Below are 12575 nucleotides of genomic sequence, written 5' to 3'. Positions count from 1 at the left end.
GCGCGACGCCTCTCGTGGCAGCATCTGTCTCGCTCGGTTCTGCTTCCGAGAGGCGTGAACGCGTGCTGTGTGTAAAACGCTGAGGGCTTATTCAACGGCGGTAGTGGCGCCAGGGGCTGACCTGTTCCGTTTGCGTCTCCCAATGTCGCTTGTGGGCAACGTTGCGCCGTGTTCCGTCGTCTTAACCGTAGCGTCTACGAGCATCGCCTAAACTCGTTATAACGAAAGTGCTTAATTCGATTTATGGCTTTATTCGAAATGTTTTGTGGTCCCCACTGCAGTGCAGAGAGAGCAGTCGTCTTCGCTTTGAACAAATTATCGCTTATAGCGAATCCAGTTTGTGTACCCGAGAATTTTCTTCATAGCACCTGTGAACATCGCCCGCTGTCGCATTTAAAACACTTGTTATAGTGAGGTCGCATCATTCAAAGTGTTTCGTAGTCCCACTGCAGTTACAGATGGCTATATACCCGCTTTAACGAAGTATCGCTTATAACGAAGTCAGTTTTGTGTCGTGGGCAGGGGCGGATCCAGGTTTTTTCTGAGGGGGGGGGGTCAGCTTATATCAATGATGGTGGCGGTGATAAGGAGATTAGTAACCTTTTTTATTCACTGAAATTTTGGAAAACCAAAAATACAAGACAAAAAATCAACTAGACTTTTTCAGCGACATGAGGGGTCATCTTCTTGTGGGTATTATTTCCAAAATTAAACAAATGATCAAAACATCCGGACCCCGCTCTGGATCCGCCAATGGTCCCCCCGGGTAGAAGTTATAGCGGCGCTTTGCTGTCGTGCGTCAGGGTTCGCGAATATTGCTGCCCATGTTTCACAGCGGCAAGCTCAGCCCATTAGAGATGGTGCTCGTATAAATGGTGAACCATATTATCCGTTGGATGGTTTCCCCTTGTTGCCTTTCTGTGCTCTGGTCTTCGTCGCGTTCGCACTGTCGCCTCTGATTGCGCAGCCGCGTGATTTGGCGTGCCCCTTCTGAAGGCGTTCCGCAGGGTTCCGTTCTCTCTCCTGCCTCCTTCATCTCAGCTCATAACGCCGGTTTATTAACGGGCCCGACGATCCAGCTGCCACCGGCCAGGGCTCCCGCTCTGCGTGTCATGCCGGTTCGTTCCGGTCTCTCCTAGACGGCAGTTATATTATAAACTCGGCCAGTGTGCGGAGGAGACACTCTGGGCGTTCCTCGTAGGCGCCGGAGGCATATTTCACGCCGCGGGCGTATAAGCTGGACGGCCGCTCCACTTAATTACGGCGGTGACAGCTCGCTCTCTCGTGGAATGGCCTGTTGCTGGGCTGCGGAAGACGCGCTGGTCTAGTGCTGCATCAATTTCCCGGTTCTTTATTTCCATGAAGACGGACTCCGTGATACCATTACGCCTGTGGTGCCTATTTCGGCCTCTTGGATACACGTTGTGCGCTTTGAGCGTCAGCGGTATTTAGTATTTCAGTAAAGTTGGCCACAATTCAGAGCAGAACTAGAGGAAGATCCTCCTCCCCCCCCCCCCCCCCCTTTCCTCTTCCGGGCAAGCGAAGACGTACGCAACAGTTGGTAGCAGCGGGTGGGGGTCGCGCGGGGGGAGCTTGTCGGAAAATGCAATCTCTGAGGGAGGGAGGGGGTAAGTAAGCCTGTAGGAAGGAGGACGAGTCTTTTTCATAATCAGTGAGCGGGTAATAATGCGAGGCTTAATTCTGTCGCCCTCGCTTGGACCGCAGCCGTATACTTTTGCTTCTGTCACTGATCTGTCATTCCTGCGGCTCATGGCGTTCTGGGAAGCCAAGTTCGCGGGTGAGACCGGCGCCCTTAAAGGGACCCAGAAAAGCTTTGTGAAGGTGGCAATCAAATGCATTCAGGTGGTAGAACACATAACGGGGAATTTTTTAGCCTATTGTAAGCCCCATACGTTGTACTGATAATTTGTAAACAATTTTTGAAGATCGCCTTTCTCAGCCGATGAGCGCGCCGCCGCGGCGAGCCGACCGCGGCTGACGCAACGGCGAGGCGCCCCCCTGATTCGGCCGATCGTCAGTCGCCGGCAACGCCACTGCCATTGGCTTCCAGCTGCTCTTCCTCCTTCCTGCGCGATCCCGAGGCAAAGGCGGGTCTGCAGCGATTGACGCGTGCCTAGGCGCAGGAATGTAGCTAGCGGAGAACGGAAGTCGAGCGTCGCGATGTCACATGGCTATTCCGAGTGTTTCCAGCTGCTTTGAAAGAAGCAGAGAGGAAGGAGGAATCGATCGTCAAGGGGGGAGAGGTGCACTTAATTGCTTCTGGCGCAGCTAATACTGAATGTAGATCAATAATTCCAACTGCATTGCATCCCCTTATTGGTACTACGCGACAATAAAGGCCTTTTGTAACTTTCACAAAAGGCTTTTCTGGGTCCTTAACTACAAGGCTCGGAAAGCCGCAGTTTAAAATTTCTAAAATGAAAAATTGGGCAGACTGCCGCCGGGTAATGGCGCATGATACGTGCAACCTGCGGAACACGGGCCGATCACGATAGCGCATTTTGCAGAAACCGTTGTAACTTCAACGTTGTCCGGGACCTCATACCACCTGCCACATTTAAATCGAATCAAATCACGCGCCCATACACCGGCATCCAGTGCGTTTCAGCAACCATGGCGCCTGCAGCACGTAAAGCAAACTCGGCACGTAAGAAACATCCCGCTTCTGTGGCAAAGCGATTAGCGTGCTCGTTTGAAGTCTCAAAAGGTCCGTAGTTCGAAACTGGCCGGGGAAAACCAACTTTTTTTTTTCGTAGAACCACCCAGTTTGCGCAAGACATTGTCTTGCGCAAACTGGGTGGTTCGCCTATGTCACTAGGCACGTCAATGCACCCGTTATAATTAGCGAATACATCATTAATACTTCGTCAGTTTTTTTCTTATAGGACACCTCGTGAGCGAGCAGCTTCTTCCGCTCGTTCATAGGTGGCGCTGGTCCGCTTTTATGTGCACCACGCTCTGGGGTGCTCCTGAGTGCTAGATCAGCACGTAGCGTTTCCGAACACTTGCATAGCTGTCGATCGGCAGCCCTTGTGTAACGGTCGCCCTCTCCCTCCCCCCCCCCTCTCCCCCCCGACCGCTTTTCTGCCCGTTCCTAACACACCGTGCTATAACGTCGGAGGCAGTTTTGCGAATATGTACAAATTCACTGAAAGGGGAAGTAAAGGCGGTTGTGGTTCGTTTCCCCGAAGTGATCAGGAACCCAATCGCCCGGGCTCCGGTTGATTTGGCAGGAGGCTGGCAGGGCGATGGTGTTGAAGTTCTTGGAGACGGCGGTCGAATTAACGAACTCGAGGCGTTGGGGTTGATTAAGGGAAACGACGAGTTTATATACAGCTATTTACAGTAGGAAAACTAGGTACATGAATAATGAAAAGAAAAACTTCAAACTTCAGCTAGACGCTAGCTCCGAGTGCGCACAAATCACCCGAGCTCCTCAACTTCGTCTAACTCTCCTATTCTCGGAGCGTACACAAACCGCTCGAGAAGGCCGAGACCCTGTCTCGCCGCAGGATCCGTCTAGTTGCCCGGTACGGCGCTGCACCCTAAACTTCCGACGCGATCCTAACCTTTATCCTAGGGGGCTCACAAATCCCAACCTAGCTTCAACGGTCGAGACTCCTTGTCCCGCCGGGAACTGCCCGGCTCGGCGCTCAGACAAGAACGATTTCCAACGACCAAGTTCGGCCTTATGAAACCTCGAGATCACCCTCTCTCAGGAACACCCCTGTAGCGTTCGTACACGCGTAAGGGAGTGCCCAAATTCACGTAGACAGCTGTCACTCAGCACGCCACGGAATATTTAACGAGGCGCCGCCATCTTTGGGTCAACGGCACGCTCGCAGACGAGCAGGTGCGCACGACCCCGCGGGGTGAGAGCGAAAGGCGGCGACAGTGCACTGTGCCGGCCGGGGCGCGTTAACAATGGTGTCTTGCGCGGCGCGCGCCTCGACGCCGGTAATCCCACCACCTCCGCGCGTCACGCAGGCGGTTCCCGGAATCCGGCGGCTCCGTCTGCTTTCTAAATGGGGGATTAGCCCTGTGGTATACGGTGGGCCAGACAATCCGTCTCCCGTGCGCGCCGTGACGAATTGGCGACGGCTGCAGCGTAGTCTACAGTGCTGGGCCACCAGACAGTGGCGGGTTCTCACGCGCAGCCCGGGCGCGTGGCCGTTAATCTCATAAGCGGACCTTACAGCGGAGTTTCTGCAGCCACTGCGCAGCGTAGGTCCGTGTATTCGACCGCGTACAAGTTGACCTGGTCGACAGTACCTCTGGAATGCAGCCTACCCCGGTACGACAGTGACCCCTCATCGGGCTTGGTGACGCGGTAGCCAGCTGCAGCGGAAAGGAGTCGGAAATTTGGCTCGCAAGACGCGTGCCTTCGGCTTCAAAAGCATCCGGAGTAATTTCCACGGTCTGCACTGTCACCCCGCTTCCCGCCGGGCATAATTAAAGATTAGTACCGGCGGATTTTGCCCACGGATGAAGTGGGGGGTAGGTTAAAAGGGGGCAAACGACGCCATAAGCCTGATAAGCCAAGAGGTTGACTGTGTCTTTCTTGTCTTGTCCGGGCTTGTCGCTTCCGTTCCCGAAATATTGCATGCGGCTGAGAGGAAAAGGAACACGTCGACTTCGACCGGGGCTGGTAGCAAACGCCTCTGGGCGGGTGTGACGTCACAGAGCGTACGAGCCGCCGCTTCCCGGCTTCTCGAAACCGCGGCGATGACACGGATGTATACTTGGTTCCAAACGGAGCTTGACGCCTATAATCGCAGGAAGGCACCTTGCTCGGACTGGGTGCGTCGTTGGTTGGGAGCCTGCCACGTAGCCGTGTGATTCTGGCCTGGCCTGCGCCGCAGCGATCGTGTGTCGAGCGCGCGCCAGCCGGCCCCGCCGCTGTTTGGGCGTCGGCGTGCCGTTGAATGCCGTCGCCTCTTTATTTATGATGCGCGGCGTTTATTGCCCGCGACGGCTACGCCAGTCGCCACGAACGCTCGCGCGCCTGGCAGCCGGCGGCGTCGAAAAAGGCGTCCGTGCCGTAGTAGTGGCACCGTGTCGCCGCCGCTATACTATGGCGGCGGCCGGATGCACCCGTTGAATTCTGCCGATATCCTCCTTTTGTGTGAGACGAGAAGGCTGCTGCTCCGTTTGCGGGCTTCCGTTCACGCGGACGGAGACACCTCGTCTTTTTTTTCTCCCCTCCCTCCGCTCTTGTCCGCGCCACGACGGTCTCGAATTGCTCCCGCCGTCGGTTTCGTCGTCCTCATAGTCAGTCTCTGTGCAGGGCGCGGGCGAGAACCTTTGAGTAGTCTGTGCTCTTCCAGGATCGTCGGCGAGTGGGCCGTTCCCGCGCGACATGTTTCTGCCGGTCAAGTTCGCCCTGCCGGACATGCCTCTGGTCAGTCTTCTACTGCTACTGGTCTTCCTCCCGCGTTTCTGTGGGCTTCTACTGCTCTCGAAGGGAGCCTTTGCAATCTGTTCACGCGCTGAAGCCAGTGTGAGCGCTTTTTAGGCGATGGAGTCGCACCCCTCCTCCCCCCTCTTCTATGAAGGGCCGCATTGGCTCAGTATTTAACTGCTATATGCTAGCTTCATCGTCGAGTAACAGCAATACGAGTTGGAATTCTTCTACCAACCGGCCACCCAGTTCTTCGGATCATTCGGCGTTTAGCCCGAGCTCTAATAGGCTGCTCTATCGTAGCGCAAAAGCGGTCGCAGTTTGGTGATACTTGGTAAGCGCTACTACGAATTCAACATCCACCACTCGGGCGTATTGGTTCGCTGCGTCTGTTTTTATTCTTACTTTGTCTATAGGAGAAGGCCGCATATGTCCTATGACAAAATAAGGCGTCGGTGGCCTGACCGAAAGGGGGTCACACAAATTCTCCATCAATATTGCGGGTGATGATAGTGAAAAACGTTTATTTACCGATGTATTACAGAGAGGCAACTTAGGGAAGAGAGCCGAACAGAAAACAAATGCTAATATGAAGGGGACACGTGATTTGCCGCGCCTGCGCCGTAGGGGAGCGCACCGTCACCACCGCCGGCCGCGGCGGGGGCTCCTCCGGCTGAGCTTTGCTGCTACTACCCGATGCCTCACCCAGTGGCGCAGCAGTTACCAGCGATCCAGTGCGCCTTGCGCGGTGCCGCTGCTGCTTCTGCTCTCTGCGCCGTGTAAGATGGCGGCGGGGCCCACATTACCGGCAGAAACGACCTTAATACGTGTACAGCTGTATTTTTTTAAAGAAATCATTTCACCCTTAGGACTATGTAGCCTTCTGTTTTCTTCAGGCCAGGTTTGTTTCATGGGGGCGGAATTCTACACCCAATTCGTGACAGCAATGTGCATTCCGCGTCTGCTTTAGACGTGGCTCAGTTCCGGTTGCGAGCCCGTTGACCGCCATCACTGCGGTCAGGAACCGACGCCCCGCCTTGCATGACTTGTGTAGCATCCGGGTCGTCTGCCCTGAGCCAATCGGAGATTGCTTGGAGTAGGCGCCGTGAAGCGGACACAGAACCTACAAAACTGGAATCTCCGGCTCTGGACAACTTTACTGTAATGAAAACGTCCTCATTCGTTGGTCATTGGCGGGACAACCGCAATGCAATGCCCAGCTAGAGCGGGCTTTCCCGCCGTTTTTTTTTTTTTTTAACTTTCGTGCGGATGAAAATGGTCAATGACTCGGTTCCGTGGATTCTGCCCGCTGTGAAAATTCCCATTCTTTTTCCCGGTTTGTGCCACTAGAACACGGCTGTGGGTGAAGTGACGTGGAATTTAATGAGATCACAGGACCCCAGATGAAGTCGGAGGGACGTTACCTGGCTATGCTCACATTCTTTCAGGGGGGCGACGCAGGGCCTTCGCGGAAAACCTCGACTTCACGAAACTTGGGACAGCTAGCTTGAAAAGTTTTGGGTTAAAAACATCCGTTTACGTCGGACGCGCGACTCCCTTCTGATCTGTCTTTTTCTGCGAAATAGATCCGAGGCGATCGACGGTATCTAGTACGTGATGCATTAAATTCTCCTTCGATTCGCGCCCAACCCGTGCCTCCTCGGGAAACTCCGTCCGTGCGTGTGGTGGCGTCACTTCCTGCAGGCGCCCGTAGTTTCCCCCGGGAACGAACGGCGCTGAGTCGTCGTCGGCTGTCGGCTCGTGTGTGAGCGCCACGTATATATCTTGCCGCTCGCCGGCCTCTACGTACGTTCGGGGAGGTTAACCAACGCGCCCGTGGGACGCGGCGAGACGCCGCAGCGCCTGTACGCACGCTCGTAACGCGATCTACCCCCGCTCGTTCCGGAATTACCATTCGAAGCGGATATGATTTCGCGGGTTCCGACTCGTTTCGCGGAATCCCCGCTCTGCAGCGCGTCTGATTCCGGGAATCGGCCTTGTGCGCTTTCCAAACTCGGAGAAGATCACCACTCCCTCGAGAATTCGGTGACCGCGATGCTCTTTTTTGGCGTATCCTGTCGTCGTCGTAATCGTCTTGTGTAGTCACGCTACTAAAACACCGGGAAACTCGCGCTAGGACGTAACGCGTACTAAAAGAAAGCACCGGGGAACTCGTTTACGCCTCGTGCTAGGGAGCTGCGCGCTTCAGTGACAAGTCTTCTACAGTTCGCCCCTCCCCAGATTTCACGTTAGCGGAGATGGCCTCGGATTTGTGTGTGTGTGTGTGTGTGTGTGTGTGTGTGTGTGTGTGTGTGTGTGTGTGTGTGTGTGTGTGTGTGTGTGTGTGTGTGTGTAAATAGGGTAAACACCACTCTTGCGCCGCAGTGTTTTGTAGTGGTCGAAGTGTACCCAAGAACGACCTCGATCGTTCAATGAACTCCCAAAACCTTCTGCGCATGCGCGCACTCGTTGGGTACTCTACCGTTTCCGCCACTGCAGCGCATTTCAAGAACCAAGGCCATCATACGTCGCAATTAGGCCGTGTGTTCTTTTAATTTCTAATGGCCCTCTGAGAACAGAAAGGCCTAGCGCTGCAGCCATTTCTGGAACCTACTCGAAATGCCGAATCGATTGACGCCAGGCAAATCTCAGCAGAGGGCAAATTGAGCCGCGCCTTCAAGCGGCTGTGTTTTCTGGCCAAAGTCTGGTCGGTTTTTCCTCCTTCGTTCGGCATCGGCTGCGTGAAAGGTATCTCGGCTTTCGATGAACGCCAGCGATCGAACGCTAGTCGTCGTCCAGCTGGAATCTAGAGCGGCGCACTGCGTGGCAGTTTAATAAGCGACGCCTTCGAGTGGTGGAAAACTGAACAATGGACTGATTGATGCACTCATCCAATTAGAGGAGCGTAGCAGCCGTTCGGGTGCCGTCAACCCGTTTGTTTGTTGGCGGTGGCCTTGCGCCCCTCCAGTCGGTGGCGCGACGGGACGTCGTTGCAGCCTTCATTCGTCAGACGTGTCCCATTATTCTAAGCAGTCCCGTTGCGCTCCGCAGAACAGACGAGATCTCCAAGCCCCCCGAGGGTGTTTGTTCTTCTGCCTGCAGGATTGGAAAAGAGTAATCGTCAGGGGGACGTAGGAAAAATGGCTTGTATTTAGGCCGACGTTCGACTGGGAAGTTCTCGGCTTGTGCCGAAATGTCCATGGACAGCCGCCGCTGACAGTATTGGCGAGACGGCCGTCGGTCGTGTCGTTACTTTCGCCGCGCGACACCCGACCGTCTTGCGCTCGCACCAGCCTCCACCGCGCCCTGCTCGTTTGCGTTTTGGGGCGGCGTCTGCGAATTGCAGCTTGTCTAAAACGCCAGGGACATATCAACGCGCGGCCCATTAAGAGGCTGCCTTGCGTGGAAGCTGTACTATCCGACGCCGTTGGCGTTCTTTGGTGTCATTGTGCAAGGCACGGTTGCTTCCTCCGCCTCCTTCACTTACTGAACGCGCAGAGATGGCCCTGTCGGCTATACCGAGAGCTCTGGACGAGGGGATCCTTGTGAAAATAAAGTTATTGTAGCTTAAGCTACACTGGCCGAGGTTGAGCAGTTTCGCGTGGGCCGTGAAGGGCCGTACTGCGCAAGCGCGAAGAGCATGAGATAGGATTGGCTTGGCTTGGATTGGATTAGATAAAATTGTATTGTATTGAGAATCCAATCCAGTTGTAGTACGGGTGTGTAGAGAATTGGGTCTCCACATTTGCCAGTCTACAGTTCGAGAGGAGTGACGTCATAGCCGCGGCCGATGCACTGGCGCCGGCGCGTGCCCAGCTGTTGGCTCTGTTGCGCAGTAGCCAAGTCTGTCACGGCGCCGGAGCTGCTTGATAGCCGTTTCGTGTAGCTCCTGGAGAGCCGTGCTGCTCACGCGCGAGGAGCAGGGACTGGACTGGACTGGATTGGAAATCGTTTTAGCAGCAGTAAGCATGATAATGAGCTACTCATAGACAACCAGGAAACCTAAGAATAACCAGCTGAACCTTAGCTGACGCTACGTATATCATGGCATATCCGAGCTAAGAATTTTTTTTCTTATTCTTCAAACCCTGTTCATACCTCGTTTTTTTTTTTCGTTTTTTTTTTCGTGCTGAAAACGTTAGGCCGCTCTAGGTTAACGTTGGACCGATATTTAGTTGTTTTTTTTTTGGCAACGCTACGTTTGATATGTCAACGTGAACTTATTATTGACCTTCTTATTCAGCCGGGGCGCTGTCTTTTGTGGAGTTTATTTTATTTCCCTTTATGAGCGCAGCAACGTGGTTGGATGAAATGGCGGTTTTTTCTATTAACCACACGCCCTTCGGTGGTCGGACGCTTGTGTTAGGCAATGCCGCCGATGATGCGATGTTTCTCCAAACCCGATCATTCTCTCCCCCCACCCCCGGATATCGCAATGCGTTCCACCGATAACACTGCGCGCTTTGCGGCTGAAGGCAATCAAATTAGGGTCGAGGGCGCGCTTTTCAGAAGGCTTGCGAAACCGGCAGGCGCTGTTTCGGAGCGCCTGCGTGGCACTGGGCGCCGGGCGGTCTGCTCTGGTCCTTTTATGTTTCTGTCGTTTAGGCTAGGCTGATGGCACCGCAGGCGTGTGACCGTGCAGTCTGCGGCTGCACCGAAGCTTCGGCATCCTTCCCCCGCGATTGTCCCGTCTGCGCACGTCTGCGGGGTTGTACAGGTCGATGCGAGTACCCGTATCGCCTATTAAGAGTTTACCGCCACTGCAGCAGCAGCAGCAGCGTCGTTGGTCGGCCGGACCTTTCTGCTTTTTCGTTTCGTTGTCTTCTGGTTTCGGTGTGTGGTGTGTCCATTATCTCCCCGCCATTTTCTGAGCACCTGGCGTTCGGGAGGGCGGCGGTCACCGTTGGACCGGGACGACGACGGGCGCGTGCATTGTGTTCCCAATTGATTTTGCCCACGTACCGTGGGTTCCTTTTTTTTTTTTTTTTTTCTGTGGGCCTCTGTTACTCCCCTTGTTTCCCACGGCTTCTTTCTTTCCACCTTTTTGTTCTGTTCCATACATCTCCCCTCGCGTGATGCTTATAACGCTCTGAAGGCTGGGGATAGCCTATAGGGACGGGGCCTATTCATAGCCTTATTAGCGTAAACCGTCGCTTTTGTTTGTGCACTTGCGTCTGCAGCCGGCCGGCGTGTTTCATTTTGTTTCTGCTTCCGCTGTGTATTACGGCTGCATCTGGTGACGATATCACTGATGCCTTCCTGTTTGTGCTGCTCTTTATCTTATTATCTTGTTTGTAACAGCCTTAGTCTCTTTATTTTCCCCCAGCACGACATCTGCATATACGACGGGTCGTTACTATGCTATCGATAAGCGTCCCGGCAGTGCGCGCATTATCTTTTGCGTTGCTTCTTTCCCACCGCGAACGCCGGGCGCACCTGCGTCTCTCGCGGAATGCTAAAAGAGGGAATCCTTATTTGTGAGCGTGTGGGAGTGGGCGTTTTTGTTGTGTTCCCAGCGAAGCAGTGCTGCCCGGAGGCCCCGAGATAGCAGTGGGATAGACAGAGACCGGCGTCTGCGTATACGATGCTTCTCTTAGCGGTCAAGCGGAGAGGACCCTTACTTCGGCTTCTGGGCCGGACCTTGGCATGGTCCGCCGCGCGTTTACCCGCCGTAAAATATCTCGCGGAAGCCCCTCTGATACTTCGTGCGCCCGCCTTGAAGGCGAAATCGGTGGTTTTCTGTTTCGTGGAAAGCGTTGCAAGGTACCGGAAACCAGTGGTACGAACAATCGGAGCTTGCGCCCGGCAAACGGAAACAGCGGGGCGGGAAGGGAGGTGAAGGTACCCACGGGAGATTCCGAGTCACTAGATCCAACGCGTTAGTAGATCCAACGAGTCATTACATCCATTCGTGGATCTACTGACTCGGTGGATCTAGTGACGCGTTGGATCTCTTGACTCGGATGGATCTCTTGACTCGGATGGATCTATTGACGCGTTGGATCTAGTGACTCGGTTGGATCTGACTCTTTGGATCTTCTGAATCGGGCATCACGTGACGTAGTGGATCTCCTGACTCGTTGGATCTAATGACCCGTTGGATCTAGTGACCATAAGCGCTCACGGGAGGCTCCTGGCGATGGCCAGCTCATCGAACGAGCTTCCGATTGTGATGGACAGGTGGTGAGGGGGGCGGCCACAAAAGTTCACGAGCAGGTCGACGGGAGGTCCAACTCGGCTTGTGCCTTAACATTCTTAGAAACTTGCAGTCATCCTCCGTGATTTTAAGGGCCGAAGCACCTTAAGGCCGAGGCTTACCCGGCATCCGTGTTCACGGCACAGCACCGTGTAAATCGAAACGTCTTTGAACGAAAGGTTCACAAAAGGTTAACAAGAACAAAATAAAAGGTTCACGAAAGGTTAGAGAGAGGGAGAGCTCCTGGAGAGCCGTGCTGCGCATGCGCGAGGAGCATTGGATTGGATTGGATTTGATTGAAATGGAGTGGATTAAATTGGATTGGATTTGAAATCGTTTTAGCAGCAGTAAGCACTCTCACGGGTGATTTACGGTAAGAACGATCCGCAGTGCTTCGCCCACTCGTCGTGATTCACTTCGTGGAGATGCGTGAATTTTTTTTTACTCTTTTTACTCACGGCCAAGGCTCGGGCCAGTTGCCCCGTCTCCATTTTTAATTATTTCTCTACGTTATTTGCCGGTCCCGAACAGTTTTGAGCATTTCGGGAGCAGCGCGGAACTGCTCGGCAATAGAAAGTGTGTGGTCAAAGAATTAATTGGCGCCGTATCCGCTCAAACGCTGCAAACGTCGTTGAAAGACGATACAGTAGTCATCTGCCGCCGCTGCCACGTTCATGCCTCTCCTCTTTTTTCCCCGCCCGCTTCTGACGCTCTTACCCTTCCGTCTCGCTCCCTCCCACGACGAACACGGTGGTGGCTGGTGGTTTTCCCGCGATTTTCCAATTTTCGATTTTCCCGCGTTCCACTGCTCGCGCGCAATCTGTTGGAACCTTTCGTTACTGTTGGACTTCTTGGAATACCGCCACGAGGTCTAGGCTTAGGCGTGGGTTGTTTTATTTTTGGTTCAAAATGTTGTGGTGTATTTGCTATTTAAAATGTCAAGCAGCCGCGTGTTTT

General features: G+C 54.1%; 1 protein-coding gene across 8 annotated transcripts in view; it reads left to right on the top strand.

The window, feature by feature from the left end:
- The window catches only part of Heph (polypyrimidine tract-binding protein 1 heph), a 157494-nt gene that overhangs the window by 45083 nt on the left and 99836 nt on the right, over positions 1 to 12575 (top strand). Inside the window, exon 1 of one of the 8 annotated variants that reach the window (XM_077693523.1) lies at positions 5366 to 5422. The exons of the other annotated variants lie outside the window; for them this stretch is intronic. Within the exon in view, the coding sequence (XP_077549649.1) occupies positions 5381 to 5422 (42 nt within the window). The 5' untranslated portion in view covers positions 5366 to 5380. Of the gene's footprint in view, positions 1 to 5365; positions 5423 to 12575 lie in introns of those variants that run through there. 8 annotated transcript variants of the gene reach the window in all.

This window comes from Haemaphysalis longicornis, unplaced genomic scaffold, assembly GCF_048455015.1.
Source record: "Haemaphysalis longicornis isolate Haplotype H1 unplaced genomic scaffold, Haemaphysalis longicornis Haplotype H1 scaffold_12, whole genome shotgun sequence".
Lineage (NCBI taxonomy): Eukaryota > Metazoa > Arthropoda > Arachnida > Ixodida > Ixodidae > Haemaphysalis > Haemaphysalis longicornis.
This window is presented reverse-complemented; position numbering and strand designations above follow the sequence as displayed.